This window comes from Lithobates pipiens, unplaced genomic scaffold (genome assembly GCF_037356315.1).
Source record: "Lithobates pipiens isolate NorthernLeopardFrog02 unplaced genomic scaffold, aLitPip1_a1.2 Scaffold_13, whole genome shotgun sequence".
NCBI lineage: Eukaryota > Metazoa > Chordata > Amphibia > Anura > Ranidae > Lithobates > Lithobates pipiens.
This window is the reverse complement of record NW_027507718.1, coordinates 187,544,978-187,563,853: the sequence shown is the minus strand read 5'-3', so window position 1 is coordinate 187,563,853 and position 18,876 is coordinate 187,544,978. Positions and strand designations below refer to the sequence as shown.

Here is an 18,876-nt window from a genome sequence, read left to right as displayed (position 1 = left end):
CAACATGAAATCAAAGCACATGGAGCAGTATGCAAGCAAGAATAATCATATGAACACACAACAACTACTTACTTTTTTGAAGAACACGGTTGATCCTTCTGTACTGATGGTGCTCCCTCAGTTTCAGGTCTGACCAGAGTTTTCTCAGTTGATCCTTGGATCGGCGTACCCCAAAATTCTTATGAAGACTCTTCACAACTTTAGTCATGATCTTGGCCTTTCTGATATTTGGGTTTGGGTAAGGTCCATACTTCCCATCATAAGTCGGTCCTGTTCAATATGTCCACCATCTCCAACATCTCTCCAAAAGATATATTTGAGGCCTTAACTGTACAAGGAGATGCCCTGCCTGTGGCAGATCAACAACCAGTTTTTTTACGACAGAAGAAAGAGGAAGGCAGCGCTGGAGAAACTTCTTTCTTTGGTGCGGATCATGGTCCCCATGGCAGACATGGCCTATATGAATAGAAAAATTGGGGCCATGAAGATTACATATCTCAGGGAGAGAAAGAAGCACCTGGAGTCCTTGAGATCAGGAGATCCAGATGCCGTTTATTACCCCAGGATGGTTTACTTCCACAGGCTGCATTTTCTGGTAGACCAGGGGGTACCCAGGCCACCACTCGACCGTCTTCCTTCAAGGCATCCTTCACCCCCAGCTGAGGCTTCCAACGTCCAACCTGGGCCTTCCAGGCAGCAACATGTGGTGGGGCCCAGCTTGAGACAGGTATTGCATTGTTGAACATATTTCTTGTGGTACATTTAATGATGTTAACTAGATGTTCTTATTGATCAGTAAGTTGTGATTTAACAAAGTGGTTTACATCTCAATAGACAGTAGTGACCAAAAATGATTGGGACAGGAATGAAAAATGCTGGGCTCAGAATGATAGTCTGTTCTATTTGGTAACATTCAATTTGCAAAAGTCATGACCAAAAAATGGTGTGATTGATGAGCAAAAAACTAAAACTATGTCCCATTTTCATACACAGGAAGACCTCAGTTGGGGGGAGGCTGTGGCAAGTGGCAGCCAGGAGGTCGACCAACGCCCCCCTTCTCCTCCTCCTGCCCCAACTACAGGAGCCCAGCCACAGCCTCGAAGGATGCCTGGTGGAAAGTGCCTAAGGAAGACGAGAGTGTGATGGCCTGGGTTCAGTCTGGTCTGCCAGGAGATGCAGCCTCTTGAAGAACCACATCCTGGGGACATAAATGGCATCTGATTTTCCTGATCTCTAGGACTTCTGGAACAGACTTCTCTCTCTGAGATATGTACTCCCCAGGCCACCAATTTTTCTTTTTCTAATTTGTCTGCCCTGGGAGCCAAAGGCTGCACCAAAGTAACAAGTTTCTCCAGCGCTGCCTTCCTCTTTTTATTTTATTGCGACCAAAATAAAGTTTTTTTTTGTTTGATGAAATACTTGAGTATGTGTTTTCCTTCCAATAGACAAGTTTATTTGTGAGCAGGCAGGTACATTTCCCCCAAAAAAGTGAAATGAATAACAAGGGGTACCAACACTAAACAACCTCCTGTAGATTAAAAAAGAAAATCTAAAAAATATAATAATGTTGTTGTGGTAAGTTTACACACAAAACACACCTCAAAAAATGGAGGAATTAGCAATCTGTCAAAAAAGGAGAGGTTTAGGAAAAAACTAAAAATAAATGCATCCAAAAAAAAATCTAAAATTGTGTAGATGTGACGAAATCAAAAATTGTATTGCCGAAATGGTTAAAAAAGAGTAAGGAAATACGTTCGGGAGAAGTGTGTGTGACTATGAGCATCAAAAGAAGTTCCTTCTTGCAGCATTGTAAAGAACAAGAGAATGTGCTTCATGAAAGAATTTTTAACATTGCAGCGTGACGAATGTGCTATATCGATTACGAGCAGTAGTTTTACCTGAACGAGCGCTTCCGTGTCGGAATTTGAATGTGAGCATGCGGGGCACCTTGCCCGTCAGAGTAGGCTACACATGATCGGAGTATGTCCGATCGGAGCAGTTTGTCGGAAAATATTTCCGGCAAGTTGGAAAATTTGGTCCGATGGATATTCCGATGGAAACAGTCCGATGCATACCACACACAGTCGGATTATCTGACAAAACGCTCCGATCGGACACATTCCGACGGAATCTCCAACCGTGTGTACAAGGGCTAAGGGTGTGGTAATTTGTTTTTGGTGCTAAAAACCAATATTCCATATATGAGCTTGATACAGGATTGGATATCCCTTTAAGTTTTTCTTTTTTCAGGCATCATGTCTAGTGAATATTACTGTTCTGAAAATATAGAGAAGCATAGACAGATGAGAACCTTAGTTAGACTGTAAAGAGAGAACGTGAGCAAACATAAAAATAAACTATATACAGCTCCATTCTCATTTGTCAACTGCAAATTTTCAGTGTATATTGATATACTTTATTTACTGTGTATGGCACTCTTATTTTAACAGGCTGTGAGTGATATCTGGTTCCTAATTTTCAACACTTTACTCTACACTTTCTACCCAGCACTTTATATGGGGATGATGGACAAAGTAAGTTGTAAAATGACTATAAAATTATTTCTTTCTCATACTTTACCAAACAAATACAATATTCAGGAACATAGGGTTATGCTGCCAATTTCAAGAGATAGGAAAATTGCAAAGCAAAGCTGCTAGGACAGTATTGCCTAACCAGAAAGATAAATGTAATATATTTCAGCGTATCGATTTCTCCAATATAGCAACTGCAATCATTTTCTTTTTTTTATGATTCTTTGGTGATCCTGCTATTAACGCACTTCCTGTCTTGGGATGCCTCCACTCTGGATGAAGGAGCCTCACGCACACAGGGAATTTTTACTGCTGCTTTTAGCAGCATAAGGTGTTTTTTTTTTAGCTTCAAAACGGCAAAACGCTTCTTCATGTTATTCTATGTATCCATGCACACATGGCTTTTACGAGCTTTTAGTGGTATAGGCGTATAAAAGCTGTAAAAAAGTTGGCCGCCGCATCCTTAACAATGATTGAGTCATGAGTTGTCAGCAGGCTTCCCCGCTGACAGCTGAATGAAAGAAAAACATTGCAGGCAATACAATAATGTGAAAAAAAGCCACCTTTTTTTACTGATTCCTTGTCTGGTTGCTATACAGATGTGTGCACACGCTCTTAATGGGTTTCCATTCTGCCCACTTTCTTGCCAACTCCACGCCTTCCACCAGTTCCATGATCACACCTGCTATGATCCTTAGGATGTTCTGAGCTTCCTGCTTTCTCCATCGTAGGGTCACTTGGCATTAACTAAACAGGTGTTGTAAGTACCCCTTGTGGGCTCTATCTAGGCCTGGTATGGCAGATCACAGATGCAAAGGCAGCAGTACTGTGGTCTTGCACAGATTACGACCCAATAACAGGGGAGGCTTGCAGAGTACCCCTTAGGGAACCTTACACTGACAGTTTGGATCCCGGTCCTTTACCTAAATTGAAGCCCTCAAGTTTTTCCTAACCTCTTCCGGGGCAGCGCCTGCTCTTGATTTGTCCAGGGATGCTTCTATGGCTGAGTGTATGTGAAGCATTCTAAAAATGATTGCTGACTACAGGGACCACAAACTGGCTTCCCCACCATTTTCTCCAAAATCTGTTTCTGAATTTCAAGCTGAAGCTGAGGTTGTAGAGGAAGATACCCTATCTTACTAACTTGGTATTTGAGGAGTCTGCTTACTGTGATAAACCCAAATCTAAAATATATCATTGCCATTCTCACTAACACAGTCCACATACGTCTAGACATAGAATAACCTGAGTTAGTTGTACATAGAGTTACTAGTCTGGGTTTGCTAAAAAGCCCTCAGTCAAATAAGTCTTTCCCTATGCACGCTTTGTTGCTGCCCTTTTTAAATTTTCTGTGCCAGTAGGGGATATACTAGCATTCACGAATCAAGTGGATAAAAAAACTAGAGGCCCATTTCAAAAGACTTTCTTTCTAACAGGTCCTGCCATGTAGACTGCTATTGTAGGTGTTTTAGCAACAAATATGGCTGGGGATCTGGGTTTTTTCCCCTTTAGAACCATCTGTTCTGCAATAGCTGGAACTCATGCCTGTGGCCCTGCATTATTGGGCTAATATCCTGTTGAATGTAATCTGCCAAATCATTATGATGAATCTCATTGCTGTGCGCATATGGAGAACCCTTTGCTTTAAAAATTGGGCCATAGAAAATCCATGCAATAGACCCCTATTATGCCTTTCAAGAGGACCTGCCTGTTTGGGACAACCCTGGACAAGTTTATCATGGAAGTCATGAGGAATAGAAACACTTCCCCCCCCCCCCCTGTAAAATGCCTTTCCCCATAAAAATTACTTTCCTTACCCACACATTTTCAAGGCAAAACCTGGATCTCAGTTTTGCCACAAGACCTGGACACCAAAATTCTCCAGGATGCAGCTAAGTCCTCCTCCCAGGCAGTTCCTTACACCCAGTTTACCTCCAGGCTGTTGCAACTCAACATACTGGATAAATGGGACAAGAAAGCTTAGTCTTAAGACCAGTGCATTTGTTTGCATTGTAAGACCTGTCTTGCTCCGACGTGATGGGTCACAAGTTCAGTTCTGGAGTCATTAAAGTCTTTCTTGGATATCAGGCTTTAAAGCTGGCGAGGGGTCCTGGGTTCTTTCTCGATTCAAGGGTCTTGGCCACCCAGATGAAACTTGTATTGCCATCCTAAGGTGGGCTCCGTCCACAATTGAAATATTGTACATGCTGTTAGACTTTATGGGGTTGATTTACAAAACTGGAGAGTGCAAAATCTGGTGCAGTTCTGCATAGAAACCAATCAGTTTCCAGGTTATATGTGTCAAAGCTTAATTGAACAAGCCGAAGTTAGAAGCTGATTCACTACCATGCACAGCTGCAACAGATTTTTCACTCTCTAGTTTTAGTAAATCAACCCCCATCTTTCTGCTACAGCTTCAATTAGACGATTTTGCTCCTTCTTTTTCATTGCCGAGGGCCCCCGCTGGGTATATCCTACTGTGCTCACTCTATCATTTCCTGCTGGATTTCATAGATAATTTTTCCGGCCTCTTGGCTTAAGGGCAGGGATCCTCCTTTCCCTATAAAAGTGCACTACACTAGAGCAGTTAGTGTCTCGTGGCCATTTCTGCAGCAGGCATCAGATTCATATTAGGAAAGGCTGGAACCCAACTGTGTGGTGATGCTGTGCGAACGGGTTGTCTTGATCAGACAGAATTACAAATATTTCAGCAGGTAATACATATTATTTCTTTATATACCCATGTGTGTAAGATGACATAGGTTGGCATTGTTACCAAAATGCAGCAAAAACTATTTTTTCAGAATAGATGTTTAGAACATACACTAGATGGGGCTCATTTAAGAGACTGACTGCAAACCTGCCCAAGTAACTAGTATCTATCCACAATCCACAATCTGATATTCCTCAACAATGATATACATGACAAGTAAATTAAAGAGGAAGTAAACCCTGATGGGTTTACTTCCTCTTTCATTCCCTGCAAAGGCAAAGCATAATGGACTACTATGCATCGCATAGTAGCCCATTATGTGTCACTTACCTGACACAGGAGCCAGTGATGTCACCGCTGTCCCCTGTAGTCCGGCGCATTCATCTTTTCGGTGAGGTCTCGCAGCTCTGCCGCTGTCATTCGGCGGAGCTGCGATGACGTCACTCCCACGCATGCGCACGGGAGCCGACACGCACGGCAGCTCCATTGTTGGAAATGCCGCGCTCAGTGCGCCTGCGCGCCGCTGTCTACGGCGCATGCGCCGTAGACAGCGGTGCCTGTCTTCGGGCCAATATCTCCTAAACCGTATAGGTCTAGGAGATATTTCTTGGACCTACAGGTAAGCCTTAATCTAGGCTTACCTGTAGGTCAAAGTGGTTTGTAAGGGTTTACAACCACTTTAAGTTGAGCTATCTGCAATAAAAAGCTGCATATGATGTGGTTAGGGAGTTCTGTTATCACATAGCTTCTGTATATTGCCATGTCTGTGGCTGATTTTGAATGTGCACATTGACAAATCCCACTATTGTCTTTTTTCTTACTCACTGCTCAACTTCTAAATGTAGCTACCTATGATATGTTTAGCTACATAGGGACAACAAATACAGAATCCAGACATGTTGGGATGTTTAGTTATGTATGCCCTTCTTTTGAGTGCGATAAACTGAAATTTTGCGGTTACATTTTTTATTATTGTAGTGTAGGAAGACTGCCTTGAAACTATTGCACGGGAACGGGAATGATAAGGTTCTGTCATTGGCAAGTAATAATGAGCGAGGTGCTTAACAAATCATGCAAATTGTGAATTTTTTATTTGCCTAAATGTATGCATGCAGATTTAATTATTTATTTTATTTTTTATATGTATGGGTTCCTAAGTAGAGTGCCTCTCGGATTAGACAGATTATTCAGCCTAATCAATTATTTTTTGGATGCCATCATCACTAGTAAAGAGTTCTGTGCCCAGAAACAAGGTCACAGGCCACCTCTTGATTTAAGTAGAGAGGAGCATAATATGTAGCTTTTAACATTCGCAATATTTTTCAGGAAAGAAAATGCAACCTGCCTCATAGAATAAAGTGATTTAGCTTTAACTATGTCAACTACTGTAATCAATTGAAAATGGTATTGAAATATAAGCCCAGAATAAACAGTGCCAGCATTTAACAAATTGTAATGTCTTTCTCGTTTGTAGGATGTGGATAGTACAACAAGTCTTCGACATCCTCATCTGTACATAATTGGTCAGAAGGACAAGTGGCTTGGGTTTAGGATCTTTGCAAACATCCTTTATGGCATCTACACTTCATTGGTTATGTTCTTCCTTCCATATTTTGCTTTCTATGATTCAGCAGGACCAGGAGGCATATTTGATCACCATGTTTTTGTATATACCATGAGCAACATCTACTTTTTTGCAACATTGGCCGAGGTAAGAAAACAGCTGAGATTCATAGGACATGGTAGGGAAGGTGAATGATATATGTGCTCAAACAGATGAATACGCAGTTTAAATACTGTACATACTGTATATGGCTGCTGTTTTACCTGACAAAGGATGTATAACTCCGTAGAACCATATTTGTGATTTACACATCTCTGCCACATCAGGTGCATTTGTTCACCTCTGGGTTCCATTTTTTTACTTCCTGGAATACATCTGTGCATATGGGGCAAAGTGATGTTGCTGATTAATTGCTCAATGACCAAGCTGGAGGTGAAGAGATTATATAACAAGCTGAATTGCTGAACCAGGAAATGACTGGCGTTGTCTGTTTTTTTACTGTGCAGAGTAGAAAATATGTTTAAATTGCGAGACTAGCTGCACATATGTGTTAAGGTTCTGAAAACATGTTTCCCATCTATAATTGGATATGTACATGGTAGCCATGTTTTCTCATAACACGTGTACGTTCTGCTTCCTGCTTTGCAGTGCTACACAATGGTTCTGCTTGGTGCTCTTATTCAAAATAATTTTTGTTTAACTCATTCAAAAAGCAATGCATCCCCTGTGAAGCTAATATCTTATCTCATCAGTTATCCAGAGAGAAAGAACACGTGCATTGAGCACTTGGAAGTTCCCTCTGGTGGGTAATTTACAATCTCAACAAATTCCATACAAGTTTGAAACAAAATGTTAAAGCACAATTTAACCGTGCATGCATGAACTACTTTTTTTAGCATTTTAGGAAGAGGGTGGACAAAATAGGAAAATCGTGTTTTTAGCGAATTAAAGTGATTGTAAAGTCTTGTTTTTTTTCTCTAAAAATACTCTGTGTAGTGGTTTTGCACAGGGTTCCTCTTTGGCCCTCCTGTTGAGTGCCTCCACAGCAAGAAGTTTGCTATGAGGGCACCAGACCTGAGGCACAGCTCCATGTGGCCATTCAGACATGGAGCCCTAGTTCAGCCACACCCCTTCTATCTCCTGATTGGCTGACTGACTTTGATTGACAGCAGTGGGAGCCAATGGCACTGCTGCTGTGTCTCAGCCAATTTGAAGGAGATTCCTGGACAGCCAAGGCACTCATGGACATTACTGGAAAGAGATGGGGCTCAGGTAAGTATTAGGGGGGCTGAGAGCGGCTGCTGTACACAGGTTTTTTTTTTACCTTAATGTATAGAATGCATTAAGATAAAAACCTTCTGACTTTAAAAACACTGTAAAGCGGAGTTCCGCTTAAAAAAAAATTAATTAAAAGTCAGCAGCTACAAATACTGCAGCTGCTGACTTTTAACCACTTCGCATCCAGGCCAATTCTGTCATTTCTCTCCTACATGTAAAATTCATAATTTTTTTTGCTAGAAAATTACATAGAACCCCCAAACATTATATATGTTTTTTTAGCAAAGACCCAAGAGAATTCAATGGCGGTTGTTGCAACTTTTTATCTCGCACAGTGTTTTTCAGAAAAAAAAACAGTTTCATACTTAAAAAAAAAAAAAAAACAGTAAAGTTAGCCCAATTCTTTTGCATAATGTGATAGATGTAGATACGCCGAGTAAATAGATACCCAACATGTCACGCTTCAAAATTGCACACGCTCGTGGAATGGCGCCAAACTTTGGTATTTAAAAATCCCCATAGGCGATGCTTTAAAATTTTTTACTGGTTACATGTTTTGCGTTACAGAGGAGGTCTAGTGCTAGAATTATTGCTCTCACTCTAACGTTTGCGGCAATACCTCACATGTGTGGTTTGCACACACCGTTTTCATATGTGGGTGGGACTTGCGTATGCGTTCGCTTCTGCGTACGAGCTCACAGGGACAGGGGCGCTTTAATTTTTAATTTTATTTTTATTGTTAATTTTACTTTTTTTTTAGTTTGACACTTAAAAAAAATAAATAAAATTGATTACTTTTATTCCTAATTACAAGGAATGTAAACATCCCTTGTAATAGGAATATGGCACGATCGGACCTATTTACAGTGAGATATGGGGTCAATAAGACCCCATATCTCACCTCTAGGCTGGGAAGCAAAAAAAAAAAAAAAAAACGATCCTGGCTTCCTAGCCAAATCGGCACCGTTATTTTGAATGCAGAGGCCGGGCGTGACGTCATATCGCGCCCGGCCTCCGAACGATCATAGAGACTCCGGGGACAATCTGGTCCACCGGAAATCTCTATGGTATTATCCGGGGGCTGGTGGATCCTGTGACCGGCTCACTGATAGAAGCGGTGAGTCAGTAGAAGCACCGGAGGGTGGCGGGAGGGGGGGACGTCCCCTCCCGCCTCCCGTAAGAATGATCAAGCGGCGGAACAGCTGCTATGATCATTCTTATGGTGCAGGGAATCGCCGGCTGAAAACGCCGATATCTGAATGATGTCTGTGGCCTCAGGCATCATTCAGATATACCCCCGGAAAGTCAAGGACATCCCTGGACGTACCTTGGGCGGGAAGTGGTTAATAATTGGACATTTATCCGTCCCAGGGTCTAGCGATGCAGGGGATCGTAGCCCCCGCTCATCTCCTTCTCCATCTCATTGTAACCGTGGGCACTCGGCTGTGGCTTGACAGCCAGGCACCCATTGCGCATGGCGTGCGCCGTAACTGCCCGCGCGATCATCTGGGACTTGTGATGAGTCCCAGATGATTGCCTAAAGGGAGGGGGAGAAGTGATCTTCCTTTCCGGCACTGAGGGAAGTGAGGAAAGGAGCCGAGGTGAGTAAAGAGGCAGATTACGAGGGACTCCCTAGCAACATGTATTAATCGTTTTTAATGCAGCTGAAAAATGCTAAAATAATTTTAGGAGTGGAACTGCACTTTAAGTTCAAGAGTTTAAAGCCCAATTTTGAGCTATTTTTTTCTTAACCACTTTCAGACCGGACCATTTTGCTGGTCAATGACCAGAGGTCTTTTTACAATTTGGCACTGCGCTGCTTTAACTGGTAATTGCGCGGTCATGCAATGTTGTACCCAAACAAAATTTGCGTCCTTTTCTTCCCACAAATAGAGCTTTCTTTTGATGGTATTTGATTGCCTCTGCGATTTTTCTTTTTTGCGATATAAACGTAAAAAGACCGCAAATTTTGAAAAAAAATGATATTTTCTACTTTTTGTTATTAGAAAAATCCAATAAACTCAATTTTAGTCATACATTTAGGCCAAAATGTATTCATCCACATGTCTTTGGTAAAAAAAAAGTCAATAACTGTATATTTATTGGTTTGCGCAAAAGTTGTCATATCTACAAACTAAGGTACGTTTTCTGGAATTTACGCAGCTTTTAGTTTACGACTGCCTATCTCATTTCTTGAGGTGCTAAAATGGCAGGGCAGTACAAATCCCCCCCCAAATGACCCCATTTTGGAAAGTAGACCCCCTAAGGAAATTGATAAGTGGCATGTTGAGCCCATTGAATATTTTATTTTTTTGCCTCAAGCGATTGAATAATGACAAAAAAAAAATATTTTTTTTTTTTACACAAAGTTGTCACTAAATGATATATTGCTCACACATGCTATGGGCATATGTGAAATGACACCCCAAAATAAATTCTGCTGCTTCTCCTGAGTACGGGGATACCACATATGTGGGACTTTTTGGGAGCCTAGCCACGTACGGGGCCCCGAAAACCAAGCACCGCCTTCAGGCTTTCTAAGGGCGTTACAGTTTTGAAGGCCATAAAATGCCAAGATGGCACAAACCCCCCCCAAATGACCCCATTTTGGAAAGTAGACACCCCTAAATTTAGGGGTACACTAGTGAGACTAGGTAATAAATGGCGGGTGCCCTGAAACTATAAAAAAATAACTAACCAACCAGCGTCACCTGTAACAGTTATATGGTGATCACTGGTGAAAGGGTTAACTAGGGGGCAATCAGGGGGCTTTATGCGGTAGTATATGGGGGTCCCTGGCGCTATAAAAAGCTGCGGCGAACCTAAATACCTACCTGCCTAACTAGCGTCACCTGTGACACTAATACAGCGATCAGAAAAACGATCGCTTATTAGGCTGGGTTCACACTGGAGCGATGCGGGAACGCCACGAATCCGCGGCGGGTTCCCACATCGCATGCCTCCCGGCGGCAGTTCACACTGCCCTATGCGAACTGCTGGGAGTGTCAGTGAAATGTTAATGACACCCCCAGATCAGTTCGCATATCGCAGTGCGAATTGCAAACTCGGATCGCATGGTGTGAACACCCATGCGATCCGATTCTGCTGCAGACCAAAAAAAGGGTCCCGTGCGAATTTGCGGCGGGTGCGGTCGAATTCAGCCATACTATCTGTATGGCTGAACTCGAATCGCACAGAGATCGGATGTGATTTGCACTGCAGTGCGGTGCGAATCACATCCGTTCTTATAAACCGCTGCAATGTGAACCCAGCCTTAGTGGCACTGGCGACGGGGGGTGATCACGGGGTTAAACCTTTATTGGGGGGGTTAGGGGGGTACCTTAGAACTAAAAGGGGGCTAACCCTAACTGCCCTAACAGTTATTACAGTCACAAATGACACCCGCCGGGTGATCAGGGGGTTAAACCTTTATTAGGTAATAAATGGCGGGTGCCCTGAAACTATAAAAAAATAACTAACCAACCAGCGTCACCTGTAACAGTTATATGGTGATCACTGGTGAAAGGGTTAACTAGGGGGCAATCAGGGGGCTTTATGCGGTAGTATATGGGGGTCCCTGGCGCTATAAAAAGCTGCGGCGAACCTAAATACCTACCTGCCTAACTAGCGTCACCTGTGACACTAATACAGCGATCAGAAAAATGATCGCTTATTAGGCTGGGTTCACACTGGAGCGATGCGGGAATGCCACGAATCCGCGGCGGGTTCCCGCATCGCATGCCTCCCGGCGACAGTTCACACTGCCCTATGCGAACTGCTGGGAGTGTCAGTGAAATGTTAATGACACCCCCAGATCAGTTCGCATATCGCAGTGCGATCTGCAAACTCGGATCGCATGGTGTGAACACCCATGCGATACGATTCTGCTGCGGACCAAAAAAAGGGTCCCGTGCGAATTTGCGGCGGGTGCGGCGCGAATTCAGCCATACTATCTGTATGGCTGAACTCGAATCGCACAGAGATCGGATGTGATTTGCACTGCAGTGCGGTGCGAATCACATTCGTTCTCATAAACCGCTGCAATGTGAACCCAGCCTTAGTGACACTGGCGACGGGGGGTGATCACGGGGTTAAACCTTTATTGGGGGGGTTAGGGCGGGTACATTAGAACTAAAGGGGGCTAACCCTAACTGCCCTAACAGTTATTACAGTCACAAATGACACCAATGCAAAAAAAAAAAAAAAAAATGACATTGGTGTCACTGTGACTGGGGGGCAGGGGTAATTGGGGGGGTGATCGGGGGGGTGTGAGTGTGCCTGGCATGTTCTACTGTGTAGTGTCGTGTTGGTGCAACTCACCGATCCTCTCTCCTCGGTGTCGGAACGAAAAATACCGACACAGAGGAGAGATTACATCACTTCCTCTCCTGTGTTTACATTACAGGAGAGGAATTGATGTCACGGAGCATTTTCATTCGTCGGGAGCGATCGCGAGGGGGTGGCCATGAATGAATGGCCGCCCCCTCATCCCGGATCGCTCCCGAACGAATACCGACCGCCGCAGGCACCGGGGGGGGCCCGATCGGGCCCCCCACCCGCGGGAAGGCAGGGACGTACAGGTACGCCCATATGCCTGCCCGTGCCATTCTGTCGACGTACATCGTCGTGCGGCGGTCGGCAAGTGGTTAAAATGTCCCTCAGCAGTAGTAAAAAAATAAATAAATAAATAAATAAAATAAAAAACACACCCACGACTAACATTGAATTTTTTATATGTACTGTTTCAAACCTCTATATCTTTAAGATCAAAGAGATGTGCTTTGATCTGCACAGTGGCATAGTCTCAGTGTGTGCTGTATTACTACACATATCTTCTTATACAGGGGGTGTGTTAAAACAAATTACACATGTAGATGGCTGGATTGCAGCATGACTTTCCCTGGTTGCTGGCCAGGGGGCCCAACATGATCTTGCACACAGGACACGTGTTGGTCATCTTACTTTAAAAAAGTAATTAGTCAAGTTACAAATTACTTCTCCCAAAAAAAGTAATTGCGTTAGTAACTCGGTTACTACATTGGAAAAGTAATTAGTTACTCAGCAAAGTAACTGTGATAGGGGTGGCAGCGGGGGTACTTGAGGGGGTGGCAGTTTTGGTGGTGTACTTGGGGGGGTGGCAGTGGTGGTGGTGTACAGTATTTGGGGGGGGTGGCATCGGTGGTGTACTTGGGGGGTGGCAGCGGTGGGGGTGCCATCCTCTCCCACCACCACCTCTGCCTCTTACTGATCTCATCCCTACCATATCCCCCCCCATCACCTCTGTTGTAGAAGTGATGGTGGGTGGGTAAGAAGCAGAGGTGGTGGAGGACTTGGGACGGATCGATTGCACTGCAATTCGAATCGTCAGAAAGTCACTTACTTGAATGCCTCCAGGGATGCATTTCCTCATGGGGAGAGAGAGAGACCCTCCCCTTCACTCGATTGGTGTCAGCTGACTTCATTTTTCAGTGTCCGCCCGGCCTCCCTACATTCTCTCTCTCTGGATAGGCAGGGCAGGATGGGGCGGTCCAGACAGTCTCTCTGCGTCTCAGCCTCTTCTCAGCTCAGCGGGCAAAAGCCCCCCTCCCCGCGGCGGAACAAACGGGCAGGCAGCGCAGCCACGGCGGGCCTCCCGGGCAGTAAATGTAATTGTGGTAACGCCGCCCAAGTAATGGTAAATGAGTTACCATGAGGGGAAGAGTAATCAGTTAGATTACTCGTTACCCTCTAACTGCGTTAAGTAACTCGTTTATTTTAACTGAGTTACTTACATCACTGCACAGGACCACTGCATTCAGAAATGACACTGGATTTGCTATGATGTCAGTGTAAAAAAACAAAACATTTTGTAGTTCTATTTAAATAATATAGAAATCAAAGGGAGTGGATTGTTACAGTGCCTTGCAAAAGTATTTACCCCTCTTGGCATTTTTCTTGTTTGTTGCCTCATAATCTGGAATTAACATGGATTGTTTGAGGATTTGCATCATTTCATTTACAGGACATGCCCACAACTTTGAAGATGTTTGTTTTTTTTATTTATTTTTTATTGTAAAGCAAACAACAATAGGTCAATGTGCATAACTGTTCACCCCCATAAAGTCAATACTTTGTAGAGCCACCTTTTGCGGCTATCACAGCTCCAAGTCGCTTTGGATAAGTTTCTATGAGCTTGTCACATCTTACTACTGGGATTTTTGCCCATTTCCCTTTGCAAAACTGCTCCAGCTCCTTCAATTTGGATGGTTTGCACTTGTGAACAGCAATCTTTAAGTCTCACCACAGATTTTCTATTGGATTGAGGTCTGGGCTTTGACTATGCCATTCCAACACATTTACATGTTTCCCCTTAAACCATTCAAGTGTTGCTTTAGCAGTGTGTTTGGGGTCATTGTCCTGCTGGAATGTGAACCTCCGTCCTAGCCTCAAATCACACACAGTGGTACAAGTTTTGCCCAAGAATATCCCTGTATTTAGCACCATTCATCTTTCCCTCAACTCTGATCAGTTTCCCAGTCCCGACTGCTGAAAAACATCCCCACAGTATGATGCTGCCACCACCATATTTCACTGTGGGGATGGCGTTCTTTGGGTGATGTGATGTGTTGGGTTTGTGCCAGACATAGCATTATCTTTGATAGCCAAAAAGTATAATTTTAGTCTCATCAGACCAGAGTACCTTCCTCCATACATTTTGGGAGTCTCCCAAATGCCTTTTCGCAAACTCAAAATGTGCCATTTTGTTTTCTGCTAAAAGTAATGGCTTTCTTCTGGCCTCTCTGCCATAAAGCCCAACTCTATGGAGCATACGGCTTATTGTTATCCTATGTAAAGATACTCCAGTCTCTGCTGTGGAACTCTGCAGCTCCTCCAGGGTTACCTTAGGTCTCTGTGCTGCCTCTCTGATTAATGCCCTCCTTGCCCGGTCCATGAGTTTTGGTCTGCGGCTGTCTCTTGGCAGGTTTGCTATTGTGCCATGTTCTTTCCATTTGGTTATGATAGATTTGATGGTGCTCCTAGGGATCATCAAAGATTTGGATTTTTTTATAACCTAACCCTGACTTGTACTTCTCAACAACATTGTCCCTTACTTGTTTGGAGAGTTCCTTGGCAGTGTTGGTTAGTGGTGCCTCTTTAGGTGTTGCAGCCTCTGGGTCCTTTCAAAAAGGTGTGTACATGTAATGACACTTAGATTGCACACAGGTGGACATCGATCGGTTCACTAATTATGTGACTTCGGAAGGTAATTGGTTGCACCAGAGGTTTTTACGAGCTTCCTAACTAAGAGGGTGATACATAGGCACATGCCGATTATCAGTTTTTTATTTCTGAAAAATCGTTTTATGTATCTATTTTTCTAATTTTACTTCACTAACTTAGACTATTGTGTTCTGATTCATCACACGTAATTCAGATTTAAAAAAACATTGAACTAAAGGCTATAATGTAACAAAATAAGTTAAAAACCAAGGGGGTTGAATACTTTTCCAAGGCAGTTTACGTGCAGAGTACAAGGTTCAGGGTGTGCTACTTGCAGAGTACAGGGTCCAGGGTGTGCTACGTGCAGAGTCCAGGGTCCAGGGTGTGCTACGTGCAGAGTCCAGGGTCCAGGGTGTGCTACGTGCAGAGTCCAGGGTCCAGGGTGTGCTACGTGCAGAGTCCAGGGTGTACTACGTGCAGAGTCCAGGGTGTGCTACGTGCAGAGTCCAGGGTGTGCTACGTGCAGAGTCCAGGGTGTGCTACGTGCAGAGTCCAGGGTGTGCTACGTGCAGAGTCCAGGGTGTGCTACGTGCAGAGTCCAGGGTGTGCTACGTGCAGAGTCCAGGGTGTGCTACGTGCAGAGTCCAGATTTCAGGAGTGCCACATTTCAGCAAAAAAAAAAAAGCCTGGAGTAAAAGTATACAGTGCAAACACTGTCTGCAGCCATGAAAGATGCAGCCACATCACCTGTGATCATCATTATCATGCTGATGATTACACTGTACTTCATGTGACTGTACTGTATATAGGCTGTACAGTGTGGTTATCAGCATGATAATGATAATCACAGGTGCTGTGGCTGTATCTTTTATGGCGGCAGACAGTGTTTACACTGTATACTTTTACTACTCTTGTCAAAAGTAGTAACAGTATACTGTAGCACCCAATGTAGTATACTAGCCTGCTGGCTGAAAGAAAACATTTTTCAAGGACTATAAAGAATGTATCAGGCTGCAGAACAGTTGGAAGTAAGCTGGGATGGAAAAGGTATCAGGCAGACAGTCAGTGTGCGAACTCCTAGTTTGGAATGCCCAAATCTGAGACTGGAGGCGGCAGGATGAGTTTGGTGCGGATTTATGTGAGTGGAGAGCAGAAAGTAACAGGAGATAGTGATTGTTTGAAAATATGTATTATAGAAGTTTCTGATTTGGATGAATTTCCTGATTTCCTTATTGAGAATCTGATATTTAGCTTTTAGTGAGGAAAATTAAGTAAGCCCAGGTTCACACTAAGCTGCGGGAATGAAGCCACGCGAGTTCAGCTGAACTCCCATGATTTCACACCCGCATGTCAGTCCCCATTTCATAGATATCCTCTCAGGTTTCTGCACAGATGTCAGTGTTGCACAGATGTCAGTGTAAATCTCAACCCGATATTGCAAAAAGTAGTGCAGAAAATAATTTTTGAAATCAGTGCAGTGCCGCAGATGCGGCGTCGCATTGGTTAGGACAGTGCCATTGATGGCAATTACTGCCAATTTGACATGCGATTTGACATGTCAAATTGCATGTCAAAATGCTCCAGTGTGAACCAGGGCATAAAGAGGTATTTTCTATAAATTTTGAAAGGGATGTTATGTTATTATTAATCCACCATGTGAATTCCTCAGCAACATAATGATGTGGTAAGAATTTGGGGTCTCCTATGAAAGAGGGGGGAGTAGCAGGTGTGGACTGACAACTCATGGGGCCCCCGGGCAATAAGAGATTATGGGCCCCCCAGGCAATCAGAGATTATGGGGCCACACAGTATACAATCACATAGTATACACAGCCATTATTCTATTGGCTGAGAAGGTACTGGAGAGGTGGGGCAGCTATAATCTCTGGATTTTTAGACCAAAAGGATGTCGGTAAGCAACATTTCAGAGACAGATGTAAAAAAAAAAAACACAAATATTTACATACTGTCCCTGCTTTTACTGAGGCTGGCAACCCTGATGGGGCCCCCTAGTGGCATGGGGCCCTCGGGCAGTACCTGAGTGGCCCAATGGTCAGTCTGCCCCTGGGGAGTAGTAGAGATAAGTTTAAGTTTTCTTATTGTACAATCTCCAAAGTTGATTTGACTGAAATACTATTGAGATCTTGTTGCCTCATAATAGAAATTAGTTAAATTCCCCGCCAACACAGACAGCGTTGATGCCAGAATCCCTCCTCCTGGGCAATAAACTTCTCCCGGCAGGGGGGTGGGGGCAGCCATCCGTGCCAGGAGAAGACAGTGATTAACGCTAGTGGCTTCAGAAGCCACTAGTGATCACCGCAAGAGAAGCTAGCAGGCTGGTTGTACCCAAGTTGATCGATCAACTTGGTATATTCAGTTTGCCCATTAATGATTTGAACCTCAGGTGGTTCCTGCTAACCGGCAGAGACTCGAACCGCGTATGGCTGGCCTTAGTCCCTATTTCTTTTATTCTTCACTCATTCAGACTACTATTCCCATAATGGCATTGGAATTAGTGTAGGCAATGGCTGTTAATGTGTGATTGTGGGCTTATTGGTGGTGGGTCAGAAATGTGCCATTCATAAGCTTGACTCTGTCCACGTGCATAGGTGCATGCTGCTCTACCATCCCTTATTTATTATAGTATGCTCAATAATGGCTTTATAATGCAGTGAAACTGGATATTTTTTGCATAGCCTGTCAATTACAGGCATGGGTGGGCATGACCAGGAGTCTACTGGCCTGTTGGTCACAATGAGGTCATGATGGGCAGGACAGAGCCAGAATTTCCTGGCCTGTCACTGAAGGACACTGTTGCAATGTGAATGGGCAGGTCAGGCTGGGAGTTTGAGACACCCAGGTCCTCCCACTACACTACAGCAAGACCACTGAAAAACAGAAAATTGTTTCATACTTACTGTAATTTTCTTTTCCTGGTGCCTATCCATGGCAGCATACCTGTGACAAGCTGCGACTTGGCTCCTCCCTCAGGACCAGTGAATATTATAAAAGAAAAGGCTTAGTGCACTCCTAGCATCCCAGCATTCTACGTAATATAGCATACCGAGGGTGGGATTGTATGCTGCCATGGATAGGCACTAGAAAAAGAGAATTACAGTAAGCATGAAAAAAAAAATTCTGGTGCCTCCATGACAGCATACCTGTGACAAATAACTAGTTGAAATGGGTGGGATGATACATAGTAAAAGATTTATTTGAAAAATAATTTAAAATAGGCAAATGCTGGCCTGATAGCCTCTCTTCCAGTTTCTACAGATGAGAAAGCTGCTGGGTCTACTCTGTAATGTCTCTTAATGTCTCTCAACTAATGGTTGAGATGACCATGATGCTACCCTTTAGATCGTTTTGATGGATATGTCTGCTCTGGCTGTCCAAGAAGCAGAAAGCAACTGGGTGGCATACAGCCCAACTGAAGAGTGGGTTCCAGTCCCCTATCCCTGTACACCTTCTTAAATAACTTGATTATCCATGAAAATATTGTACTAAAGCAGGGATCTGCAAACTATGGCTCCCCAGCTACCGCAGAACCACATGTCCTATGAGGCAATGTAAAGCTCTGATATTCA

At 43.8% G+C, this 18,876-nt stretch overlaps 1 protein-coding gene across 5 annotated transcripts in view; it reads left to right on the top strand.

Annotated features, from left to right (window-relative positions):
- The window catches only part of LOC143974510 (phospholipid-transporting ATPase IK-like), a 293,505-nt gene that overhangs the window by 245,108 nt on the left and 29,521 nt on the right, over nt 1–18,876 (top strand). For all 5 annotated transcript variants that reach the window (XM_077475984.1, XM_077475987.1, XM_077475985.1 and 2 more), the window contains 2 exons: nt 2,451–2,534; nt 6,722–6,958. In XM_077475984.1, coding sequence (XP_077332110.1) covers nt 2,451–2,534; nt 6,722–6,958 — 321 coding nt within the window. The remainder of the gene's footprint in view (nt 1–2,450; nt 2,535–6,721; nt 6,959–18,876) is intronic.